The sequence below is a fragment of the Haemorhous mexicanus genome, chromosome 7, assembly GCF_027477595.1.
Source record: "Haemorhous mexicanus isolate bHaeMex1 chromosome 7, bHaeMex1.pri, whole genome shotgun sequence".
Taxonomy (NCBI): Eukaryota; Metazoa; Chordata; class Aves; order Passeriformes; family Fringillidae; genus Haemorhous; species Haemorhous mexicanus.
In genome coordinates, this window is record NC_082347.1 from 36,239,267 (window position 1) to 36,252,714 (window position 13,448).

Sequence of the window (13,448 nt, forward strand, 5' to 3'; positions counted from 1 at the left end):
CTCAGAGCTGCATAGGAAACCAAGATTCTGTCACATGATGAATTCTTCACCAACACCAAGTAAGTAATAATTGTGCAGATCAGTGGCTTTTTACATTAGGCTCAGATTTTACTGTCATTTGCACACTTTGTTCTAAGAGATGTTATTCTACTTAACTTCACTGAAGTCTTTTGGCCAACATCAAATTGTTAATCTGATCAAATTTGAGACTGAAATTCCAACGCAAGAATTCTGAATTATTACAGGACAATTTCATCCTTTTGCCAGCTGATCAACCAGTGTATTTCTTGAATTCACTAATATATGATTCAAACACAGCAACTCATATTTTTTTTAAAAGCACAAAAAGGCTTTCTTCCCAGCTTTGTTTTGAATTTTTTGAGCTCATCAAAACTAAGGAGGAGTTTGCATTAATCTGCAACATGAGTATGAGAACCAAGGAGAGAGAAATGGATCACATTCCTTTTCTACAGCTGGTGCCAGTTTCTGCTGGGCCTGAGTGAGCAGCATCTTCCAGGATTTGCTGAGCAGATCAATGCAGTGCAGTGGCTCTTGTTCTCTTGCTTCTCTCCTGCTCCACCAGAAGAGGAAGATTAATTAAAATCCACACAGACACTCATGTTTGTAATCTCTGTGCCACCTCTCTCCCCATTCCCAAATAAAAATTCAGCAGTTTAGGATTTTTTGAGTAATGAGTAACCAAACCATTTTGGTGACAGTCAGGAAGAAATTTTAGTCAGAAAATACACAAAAAACCCCCCTTTTCCTCATGGAAAAATGGATTTTTCTTATTTTTTATATTTTGATCTGTGTCAATTCAGGTGTGACAAAGACACTTTATTCATTTGCTCCCACTATTTATTCCTCCTCTGCAGCTTTTAACTTCTACAGATGCTTTATTTCAAATTTCTCATCCCAAATAATTCAGTTATCAGTAGTTTCATATAATGCAAAATGTGTCTCTCCCCTGAAGAATCTTCCTTTAAGTGGCGGCTTTAGATGATAAGCTACTGCAATAGAAGTGTTTAAAAAACATGGACACAATGCAAGAAAGTTGATAATTTAGCAAAACTATTTTATTAAAGCTTATTTTCATGATAAAATAATAGCCAACAAAATCATATTAGGCAGGTCTTCTGCAAATGTGTGTAGCTGCCACCTATTCAGATATCATTAAGTCAAGATATTCTTGTTTTCTGTGGTATTCTTTATTTTCAGCTATTTACAGTCAAGCATGAAGCAAAGATTACATCAGGAATGTAATATTACAATTTCCCCCTGGAGATCCACTGCTTATTGTAAATAATGCCAGATAAGAATTCATGTTTTCCTGCTTATCACTAAAATACAACTATTTTGCCCTTTTTCCATTCAGTATATTTAAAAATATTGCACTACATTTAATTTACCTCTTACAATCATCATCATTAGCAACACTTACGTGAGGAAAACGATACCCAGCTTTTCTTACCCACTGTGTCACAGGAGTCAATTTAAAACCATGAATGTGTATTTTGAAATCAGTATTTGCATTGTTTTCACAGCTCCTTCATGTGCACCAGGGCTTAAATGAAGCACTTGGATATATTTGAAAACCTCTGTAATAGTCTGTAAGAGCAAACACTGATGGCATTGAATGCAGATCACCACCAATGGTAAGCTGCTGAGAAAATGGACTGGGGAAGTCTTAATATGCATCTCAAGCAAGTACAGGTTAAATAACTTTGAGACAAGAAGGGAAGCTCATTTTGTGCGATTATTTGCTGAAGCTTAATTTCAGAAGTGTGTCACATGCCTGTTTTAGCATGGATAGTTTTCCATACAACAACTAAGTAGTATCAACTGCCCAGAACTCACTAAAAAGTGCAAGTAGTTGCATGACTGGCAGTAACCATTTTGCTTAGAAGCACAAGCACACTGTCCCATGATGAAAACCACTGCTTCTTAATTCTGCCCATCACAAACTAAACCAAGAAGCAAATTTAAAGGAGAGGTACATTACAGATGACCTCAAAAACTAAAGGAGTTATTTTTACCATCTCAAACTCCACTCCCACAAAGGCTTTTTTTCTACTACCAGCAATACCAGTGATAATGAAACGAGTACCTAGCACAGTACCTAAAATAAAGATGATATTTTATACAAAATTTCTATACACAGAAGATGAAACAATGTCTACAGGAAATAAATAAGAATGATGGCCTTAGCCAGGTGATGCTAAGATCCACAGTTTACACATAGCACAAGACCAGACAGTTCTTTTCAAAAGCAGCTGGCTGAATTTCTTCCTCATCTCTACTGGACTCACAAATTGACTCAAATAAAACATGTTATATACACTATAAGACATTTTGCTGATAAAGGTGATCCTTCTGCTCAGACTCTCTTCTGTCTGAGAAGCTGAATGCAACTTACCATGCTATGATTACTCAAAAGTGTTGAGAGAACATTAGTTACTTTGTATTTTGCACCTCAAGCTTTCCAAAATGATAGTCTGCAGCAAAATATTAATTTCTTTATATTACTTACACCATGATTACATGCTTTTACACAGAAGGCAATGAAACCTCCAACTCTTGTGAACAACTTTCCTTTATCAGGCTATCAGATAATACAACATCACAAACATATGATTTCGGAAGGCAACGAGCCTCTTACCTTGAAAATATTCCCAATTAAATTATTATGAGATACCACTTTATACTTTGACAACTAACAATAGTCCCAAGTTCGAAGGAGGATTTTTTTTTAGCATAGCATTACTACATTTCGTGTTAAATACAAACTACAAAAAGTTCCTGTATTTAACAAAAACATGGAAAACAAATGATATGCAATGGTAACTTCAGTAAGTATTAATAACACACAAAATGAAAGCTCTTTTGTTTGCTTTCATGATATGTTTGGCAAAAAATATACAAATACCTAGAAGACATACAATAAAACTGTGATCAACACTTAAAGCCTGGCCCCTTGGTGACTTCTGAGTCAGTCATCAGCTTAGGCATGCAACAAGCTTATAATGTTTTCATCATACAATGGATACTAAACATCTTGACAACCCTGCCTGTTTCCCATTGAAAACACTAGCTAAAAAAAAAAACAAAAAACAAAAAAAAAAATACAGAGAGGGGAAGTGGGGTCAAGTAATTCATTAAGGAAACCACACACATTGATGTGAAATGGTAAGGTTACATAATTAGAAAAAATAAAAATAAGTTATTAAAAATAAGTTTCCAATATAAACCCCAAAATGTAGTTTTAACCAGCTACTTTAACAAAATGATGGTGCTGTAGCTGGAGAAGAACCACTATTAGCAATTAACTGTGGAGAAGCAGGACACGCACATTATACCAGTGTTTTAATTTAATTTGTGTGTGTTTGGATTCAAGTGCAAAGTATTCTTTTAGTCCATTCCTTCAAAGACTAAATATGTAAATATCAGTCTACTGATTGAGGTGGATCAACGGGTTCTTCTGATATGATGTTCAATGTAGGAGCCTCTGTCAGACTGCCATCTTCGCTATCCACTTCTTCTGCTATACTGGGTTCCTCAAAATCTTTAGTCACTTTTTTGGATTGCTTCTCTAAGAGCATGTTCTCCAGGGACTCTAGATCCTCAATGCCTGCCCTGTAGTGGATCATCAGCAGCGTGAGGGCCTGCAGTCTCTCACCCGACTTAGCCAGCGCAGCAGAAATCAGGGCTTTTTTCCTCACGTCGGTCGTCTCTTTTTCTTCTTTAACCAGCGAATTATTGTTTTCCAGCTCTTGGTCTATTTCATTCTGCAGCTTATCCAACATAAACTCCAACTTCTGAAAGCGCTCCTCCGTGGGTAAACTCCTGTAGAGGTCACGCCCGATCTCCTTCACGGCGATGAAGACGCTGTCGTCGAGGCCGCCCTCCTTGCGCACCAGCTTGATGCCGGCGCTGGCGCGCTTGGAGGGGCTGCTGGGCCCGCTGAGCTCGGTGTCGCTGCTCTCGTTGTCAGACGTGTTCGGGGTGTGCTTGGGCGAAGGCTCGGCCGCGTCCGGGCCCTGCTCGGCCAGCCGGGCTTTGGGCACCTGCCGGAGGTTCAGCAGCCGGGTGCTCGTGTTGATGATGTGCCTGGTCAGACCTGTAGTTCTGTTGGCGGACTTGGCCTCCGAATCAACCCGAGAGGATGCGGCTGCAGGAGGCTCCTGGCCCTCGGCTCTGCTGCTGCCCCCAGTTCGATCGAGCCGCCTTTCAGCTCCCACACAAAAGGGCATCTCAGTTAAACATTTTTCTAGACATTTTTTATGGCAAACGTAAGCACAGAACATGCACTGCGAAGCTGCTTTAGTCCATACTTTCTTTTTGCAGTAATCACACCAAGTTGGATTCTGAAACTGAGTATCTTGAAAGTTATGCTTGTTCTCTGTGAGAACTTGTCCCGAGAAAGGATCCTCTTTCTGAAGGGCACGAGCTTCTTCTTCTAAGTGATTCTCTCTCTCTTTCTCCAGAAATGCGCTTGAATCATCAATTTCACCTTCTTTTAAATATTTGAATTGTAAAGTTATGTCACCGTAACAAAATTTTTCATTGAAACCTTTATGGGTTGTCAAACTCCGCAATGCTGTTCTGGTGACTGCTGCTTTAGGTGTAGGAGCACGCAGTTGAAATTTTCTAACAAATTCCATCGAGGACGTAGCTAGACAATCTAAAGCAATTTCTTCAAGTTTTATGCTTGCATATCCTAAGCAGATAAAACCACCTGCTTTGAAAGGGTCTCTGCACCACAGTGCAACATTAAGGTACTTGTGGTATTTTTCTACTTCAAATAGACAGGAGGATGTTCTCGTCATCGGCCATCGGCCCTGACGGATCTTATAAGGAATTTCTGGTGACTCCCACGTTCGATGATCATCGTTATCTTTGCAGCTACGTGCATTTTCTGTAAGTCCATCTTTCAATGTATCTTGCTTTGGTGCTGTTACTACTTTTGATACTGCTGGGTCTTCTATGTGATCACTAATTTTAATTAGCTTCTCTGTAGATTTTTCTCCATTATTTGCAGGGGGAGGTGGCCTCTCTGGTTTATCAGAACATACATTTCCAGTTTCTAACACAGTTTGGTTATCACTAGTAGACAAAGCAGGCTTAATTTGTGGCCTAGGTGGCACAGGAGGCTTAGTACTAGATCCTTGTGACTGTTTACCCGACAGCTGTGGTGCATCTGAAACCTCAAGAGTTTTAGGTGTTGCCACTTTAGCCCCATCTTTTTGTTGTGTTTTTGATGCTGCCTGGTAATTTCCTAAATGCAGTTTTCGATTCAGGATGGGTGATATAGTTCCAAGAGGTTTAGCAGCAGCAAGAATTACTACTGACCGTTTGGGACTCTGAGATGTTGGCAGATCTTCTTTTTGGTCAGGTGCATCACAAGCTAAGTCTTCAAACTCTGAATCAAAATCTCTGCTATCAGTATCAGCTGCCAAACTATTCTGGTCATCTTCTGCCTGTGCCAAGAAAGCTGTATCCTCCAATTGTCCAAAGCCATCCTGCAGTGCTGAGCCATGCTGATTATGCCCAACAGGCCTTTCATAAAAGACTAAAACTCTCTCCCCAGCTTGTCTAATCAGCTTCAACACTTGGACAGTTGATGTGATTTTAACACCTATCAAAAAAAAAAGACAAACATTATTAAGTTCTAATTATGATAATAATCTAAGTGACCAAAAATAGTCAACAAACATTGTTGCTCAGTAACAAAGGAAGTCAATTATGGCAGAAGAGCTTAATTGAAATGTAACAGATGGATTCTCTCCATTTTATTCATATAAATGTGGAGCTGGAAAAAATAATTACATAAACACTCCAGTTTGCTGCTCATAATAATACTGTAATCTTACATAGTAATGTTGATTTGATATGGCAACAGTTTTAACCTTGTTCTTACTGTAAGTTTGGACTTTTCAGCAGTAGACATTTAACAAAGGATTCAAAAAAGATGAGTATCTTTAAACACAGTTATAATTATAACAGAAGCAGGCTAAAATGAAAATACTTCCAATATGTTAGTGAAATATGGGCATAATGCTACATGATCAGTGTGGCTGGAGTGAGCTGAACCCTCTTACTGAGCAGAACTTTCAGAGCCATTTGATGTATCTCCAGATTACATGCAAGCTAAAATATCTTAATGAGCACACAGTCCAAATACAGTCATGCAGGGGATCCCATAAAAATGACTCTTCCTTTGTTCTAAAGCAATCATCAGCTATCTATTCAAAGGAACTGAAAACCCTTTTAAATTACTGGAGTATTGCAATTGGGATTTATTTAGGCAGTACCTGAGCAAAAGAACCCATTGTAGATTTTAAGCTCTGGCCTGTAAAATGCCTGTAAAAGGTTAAACTTCCTGCTAGCTCAGTCACATTAATGTTTTGGCTCTGTTTTTTATTGTTTTGTTTTGTTGTTTGTTTGTTCTGGTTTTAATGTTGTTGCCAAATGTTTATTCATGCTTCTTTTGCCTTTTACCTAAGAAGGAGTAAATAAATATGCAAGGAAATAAATCAAGCAAACAAAGACCTCAAGTGACCATAAATACATTAATGTTAGCTTTTGAGTGCCAAGCACAACTGTAACAATTAAGAAAGGGAGATTGGCTGAACTGCATACACGACCCTCACTGTGAAAGCTGACATATCACTCACTGCCAATTGCCAGCAGTCTGTCTCCTCTCTGCAGATCAGCAGCTGCAGCAGGTGAGTTTGGAGTCACAGTTTCAATGACAACATGCCCTGCATCCTCCTCCTTGGACTGCACAAGGCGCAGCGTGAGCCCGACGCTTTGCAGATTCCCTTTCACAAGTTCTGCCTGCAGAGAAAGAAGTGAAAAGTATCTCAGTAAAGCTGACTACAAGGATTCATGGCTATGAACAATAATTTAAATAAAAATTAAATAAAATTATACCTTTTTATTAAAAACATTATTATTTAAAAATTGCATTAGGACATCCATTGACTTCACCTAATTGATTAACTGTCTGCCAACTAATTTTACACCTTCGGAGATATTCACAGAAAGTCCCAGTCCTAAATAAATACTACTATTAAACACAACCTCATTATCCATTTTATTAGGAGCACTGCCCCATCAGTCTAGGTATCACTTTGAATGTAGCCCATTTGTGTTATAAAACCTAACACTATGAGCGGCTTTCCAGAAGTCTGTGCAAAAGGGTGCTTGGAGTGACAAAACTCTTATGTACTTATAGATTGCTTAAGTATATTTAGAACAAATCTCAATTAACAATAGCCCAAAAAGTTTCTTCAAAGGGGCAAACCCTTTTCTCACACTTATCTTGCAAAATAAATACAATTTAAATTTTAACTCAAATAACCTCAAATACCTTTTGAAAAACAAACAAACGAAAAAAAAAGGACAACTGAGGTGCAATCCCTGCAGCTGATTTTCATATGACAGACTTAGGTAGTTATTAATTATTTACAGACCTTAGTGTCTGAGATCTTTGGCAACCTTTTTCCTAATAAAAGCAGCCCTTAATGAATTTAACAATATCATTTTTTTCCCGTAAAGCACACTCCTTTTAGACTATTTCAAATGACTGTCTACAATCATTCCATCAACAGATATTCTGTCTGAAAGGAGAACTCATATGTTTCAGCTTCAAGGAATGAAATTTAATTTAGTTTTTTGATTCCCAAGAAGAGAGAGACCGACAGTGTAGAAACCTCCACAGGAAATTTTATATTTGGTTTCAATTTATTGAGTTCAGGTAGACAGCCTTCTCCTCCAGCCTTCTGCATTTACTTTGTTGCTATTCAATTGTGGATGTTTGAACTGTCTGGAGCTGAGCCTCCTCTTTGGAGGATGTGCTCCTTTACTCGGTCCATGGCTCTCTCCTTGGCTGCACGGCTGTCACTCCTTTCCCATAATCTTAACAGCACTGCATCTTGGTTCTTTTTTAATTGTAGTTCAGTTCTATACAGAAATAAAAATGCTGTGCTGCTCAGCAGTTTGCTGAGTTTGAAGAAGCAGACTTGTATTAACTTTCAAAGCTTTGTCACTATTTTCTGGATTTCCCACAGGCACCTACTCTTTCTTCTCAAACTTCTATTGTTAATACCCAACCCAGTAATATATGTAAGAATAACAAGACCAACATAAGCTTAATTGCAGTTCCAAGACTTAAAGGTTATTCCAGAATGAAACAAGTAAATAGTTGCCTACAGAAACAACCCTGATGGAGTTTTCAGGTTGATTTTTGTTCATTTGTTTGTTTAAATGCCATCCTCATTTACACCAAAACTACTGTTACATAATTAAATTTCAAAAAATTTAAACAATAGACTACTAAGTGTTAGGAAATAAAGAAGTATTAGAAACGTCTGTGGAAGAAGACAAACTATTTTTTTTTAAAAAGAATCGCTCTTCTGCTTTAGTCCTTTATTTAAATGCAATATAGCTTTAAGCTAGCAATTCACAAATGTTGCAATGCGCTGTATGGAAACAACATGAACAATTACTGCAATTTCAAACAACACTAATTGAATATTTTAACTGTCAAAAACACAAACGACATGAATTTGCTTTGGCAGCACGCAAAGCTGCAACAAAAACAACATCCAAAGATCACAATAATATAACTGCACATTCTTATCAAACAATGAGGAAACCATTATTTCTGAGCTTTGCTCGGAGTCCAAGTACTCAAATCTCAGTTTTCCTATGATGGGTCCTTTGTAAGTCTCACTCTAAGTGATTAAGCTCAAAAAAATACTTCCAAATCATTGCGTTTGAATAGAAGAGGACTATCATAATGAAGATCAGGAAGTAAACTCGCATTTAAGGAATGCTGACAAACATGAAAATTACAAAGGGCTGAAAAACAAATTATAACCACTTTTCCCCCTAATTTCTGTTAGTGCACTGAAGTAGAAAGCTGTTTAGTGAGAGAATTCCAGGAAAGAAATGGATGCTTAGAACAGTGGAAGGAAAAAAAACAAACCCAACAAAAACCTCAAGATGGTTTTCTTTTTAACACCCTGTTATTCTGGCCATTTAATTATACTCCTTAGGAAGTCATTTATTTTGACTGTATATAGTTTATTCTGAAATCTTACATTAGTTCTGTAGCTCAAAGCCCAGAACTGGAGCTCTTTAGCACGACAGGATGTTTGAGAGCCAAGGCCCATCCAGGGTGGACATCCTGTTAGCTTTGTGTGGCAGCAGAAGAGACATTGCTGTGAGTTTGTTCTCAACATGAGACAACTCTTGTCCCCTCAGTCTCTGAGCAGAGCAGAAAAACACCCACCTACTGAAGGAAGGTGGCCACCACAACCCTGTGACAGGAGTTACCTCAGGCAAACCTACTCCTTCCTTTTACAGTTAGTATTTTCTCATCCATTCAAAAAAATAGCCCATAGTGATAAGATTTCTCCAGAAAGTCACAGGTCTTGTCTCAAAGAGAATGAAGAGCTGGTGTTGCAATATCTGACTTTTTTTAAAAAGGCAGGAATGACCTCTAACCACTGTTGGTACTTGCAAATATGGCAAAGTGCATGATAAGCAGATATGGAGAAAGGACATAATTAGAGAGTAAAAAGGAATAAAAAAGTTACCAAAAAGCTCTTTTTTAAAGTGCTTGTCAGTACAGACTCTGATGCTCTTGAGTTTCCTTTGAATCCAAGCACTCCTTTGAGCAGAACTACACAAGTGGATGACCTAACAGTGAAAATATTCTGTAGTGCAAAGACTAGAAACTCCTGAGGTGATCCCCAGCATTTCACCCTTCCCTCCTCCTCCAGGGAGAGACCACATGAAAGAAATGAGGGACAGCTGGGACCCAAGATATGTAGGTATCTCTGAACATTTGGCTCCCATGCAGGGACACAGCCTGCAGATTACAACATGTATGACTCACTGATGGCAAGGAGACTTCCCATATTCCAGCAGTATCTGATGGAAAGCTGTTTTTGGAAGGAGAGTGCCTTTGAACATAACAAGCAAAGTTCATCTCAACTTTTTATTAACTTTGGCACAGTCACAAGCTTTCTCATGAAGTGAAGTGGTTTTATTTATCAACCCAAACCAGATGAATGGTTTCCTTGATTATTCTTTCTGGCACCTGCAAGAAACACCACACTATCTCAGGCTAAGATGAATGCAGGTGAAGACCATTTGGAGCTCTCAAACATCCCCCAACCCAAAAAGTTCACTCACAAACCCAAACATCTTTTTAGACCCAGCACAGCTACTTAATGCCTTTCTGTCTCCCCCTCAAATTAAGACTTGATAATAAATGTGAAGAGCCAAAGACCTATTGGAACACTGAACACGAGGAGGATGAAAATCAGCTAAATGACACAGAGGTTGGAAGAAAATTGCTAATAATGAAAGGACATTTATTATCAAGAAACCTTGCTGCAAGGAAGAAAAACTAACAGCTGCACCCAGGAGAAAGGGAAATTTTAACCAATTAGCTATATCATATTAAAGCAAGTTTATTTTAATTTGATCTGATTAATAGCTCTGTTTTACTAGTTCCTGCAAACCTTAGTAGTTATTTAAATAAGGAGCAAGACAAAGCAGATATTAGTACTTCATTGTCAGTGACAGGCATACTTTCAATGTATTTTATATTGAAATAGTTAAATAGTTAGAGATAAACTGTATCACAGAGCTTAGAAAATGTATCTTAAAAAAAAAAATAAAAGGCAAGCAATCCCCAGACTATCTATTAAACACTTGTTGAGATTAACATGCAACAAAAGAGGAATGACCATCCTGGAGAGAGAAAAAAAAGGTAGTAATTTCCTTAGTGTTTTATTATTTAAAATATCTCCCAAACCCAACAATAAAACAAGAGAACACAAGATGTCCATTAACTTTAGAATTAATAGAACATTTTGATGTGGAGCTGTGAACACTTGGCTTTTACAGCACGAAGTCCACAAGCATCAATTCCACAGCACAATCTCTCTGCCACTTTCAGTTCAATACTGGATGTGTGCTCTGGAAACATAATGCAGGAGAAAATCATCTTGTGTCTCACAGCCTTTCCTTGCCTCAGTCCTGCGGATCTGAAAGCCCAGCAGTTGAATGTCAGTGAAAAGAAATTTTTCCAAATCTTTTCAAACATACCAGAACTGAACTCCACAGCTTCACAGTGACTAATCAGAAGTTTAAAGCTTGCTAGTATCATTTAAATGGCCAAATATTTAAATGAGTGTCAAAACATGATGCAGTTTAATCTTCAAATGCTTCATGAAATTATCGGTCTGAAATAATTTATAAATACAATGGGATGATAAATAAACATCCCTTTTACAGGCAACAGGCAAATGTGATGCCCTCTCATTTACTATTTACTCCAGAACTATATATGAAGTTAGATTTTTATTTGATTCAGAGGTAAGAATGCCACCAGTAATACTGTAGTCTCATAAGTAGAATCTAAGTTATCATTAGATACAGCACTTTCATTCAGAATTTCTAAGTCAAGATATAATAAATAACGTCCATTAATAAATACAGAGATTACAACATCTAGGAAAGTGTGTATGACAATTTCTTACCAGCAGTGCAATATCATTCAGCTAAACTTTAAAAATTATTAGGTGTACACAAAAATAGAAAATTACAAAATTAAGCCATAGCAGGATAATTGGAGCAGAAGACTTTTGCTTTTAAACTTAACTGCTTATTTTCAGGAACTAAAAAGGAAACACTTGTTTTTGAAAGTGTAATTTTACAATGTAAAATTATTTCTAATAGTCCAAATTTGCTTAACTATTTTTAAGCATTAACATCATAAATAGAATGAATTTAGTAAGCATGTCACATTCTTTTGAATAATTGCTAAAAAAGCTTGATCACCCAATCACAAAATAAGAAATCTTTCTTTACTGACTTTGCATCAACTAGAAGAATACAGTTTTTCCAAATTGTTCATATTCCCCATCAGGGGTATGTAACACATGCTATGTGGCAGAACTGAAACCATGTCAGTGCTGTACTACGGATAAAAATATTTCTTTTTGGCCAAACCATCAACATTGTTAAAGGTGGTATCTTAGATATTCTTGCAAGGTATAGTCTAATGCCTTTTGAGGAAAAAAGTGAGAATGTCTGTGAATATGTCTGTAAAGTATTACATTCTCCCAGACAACCCTGCACGCTGAGAGGAGAGGAAGGAATATTTCATGTCAAAACCCCCCAAAACATTAAAGTCCAAAACTGGGAAGCAGTTTCTTCTCTTCAGAAGATTCAGTTCTTCGTATTATTGAAAAAATGTTTTTGGCAAACATCCTTAAAACATTGACTTTAGTATTATTGCTTTTTTCAAGCCTATTACTGAATACAGTTATTATGTATGACCTGCACAGCAAAGAGGTTGTGAGATTATTTAAAGGGGAGAGAAGGCACTGAAAGGAAACGCGTATCGCCAAACTCATGATTTGCTCCTTAGAAACACTGGACACAAAGGAAATAAAACAATTTTCTTGTGGGAGTTTCTAAATCTATGGTTTAGTAAAGTAGTAGATGTTTTTCTTCTCCTTGTGTCACCTGAAGCCTAAAAAGGGAGCTTGTGGCAGTGTAGCACAAGTCTTTTCCAGCCCTCCTGTCCACGGGGCACGGTAACCCCAGACGTGCTCTGATGTAAACCTGGACTAAGGAATCCATGATGACAGAAACACTTTCATTTCCCAGGCACTGAGAAAACTCCCAATTACAGAAAGATAAATGTTTTCTGAACATTCAAGAGCTACCCCTGTTCTTGGGATGCTTAAATAGCTCACTAGTCAATAAAGTAAGCCCTAATTATCAGTTCTACACTGTACTCACTGTTATGTCTTACACGTGCACAGGTGCAATGATGCACACGTATGGATGTGCCTCCATCTCCAGATTTAACCTGGGTATTTCCTTTAGTGGGCTCAGAAATGTTGAAACACACTGACAGAAGGTTTAAAGAAAATAAAAAGCTGTAGTAATATTTATAGAATAACTACGCTATACAGTACAACGAACAATGAAAAGGAAGGAAATAATCTCTGCAATCAAATTAAATCTATATAGAAAATTGACTTAAGTTCTTTTCCTCCCCACTAGAAAGAGGCATTAATTACAAATCACTCATTAGAAAAAGACTGATGGTAATATAATGTAAAAGATAATACATTGGCTACTTAAGACATCAGTATACACTACAACTAGAAGCAATATGCCATTCTAGAAACCAAAATATACTAGAAAACATATTTACAAATGTGGAAATTATTTTAATGATTCGTGAATTTTTTTTCAAATAATTAAAAAAAGACTGCTTGAATAAAAATCTGCTTCAATTTTTTCCATAACTGAATCTAAATCCTAAATTTAAACTTGCCAATGTTCCACAATTTGTATCAAGACTTCTATAACAATAACTAACATACTCTTCCTTGCTATGTGATCCTTCC

The 13,448-nt window shown here is 37.3% G+C and overlaps 1 protein-coding gene across 1 annotated transcript in view; it reads right to left on the reverse strand.

Moving 5' to 3' along the window:
• Positions 1–1,054: 1,054 nt before the first annotated feature.
• The window catches only part of PDZD8 (PDZ domain containing 8), a 52,812-nt gene continuing 40,418 nt past the window's right edge, over positions 1,055–13,448 (reverse strand). The window contains exons 4-5 of the mRNA XM_059852034.1: positions 6,675–6,837; positions 1,055–5,635 (exon numbers count right to left, since the gene is read on the reverse strand). Coding sequence (XP_059708017.1) covers positions 3,444–5,635; positions 6,675–6,837 — 2,355 coding nt within the window. The 3' untranslated portion in view covers positions 1,055–3,443. The remainder of the gene's footprint in view (positions 5,636–6,674; positions 6,838–13,448) is intronic.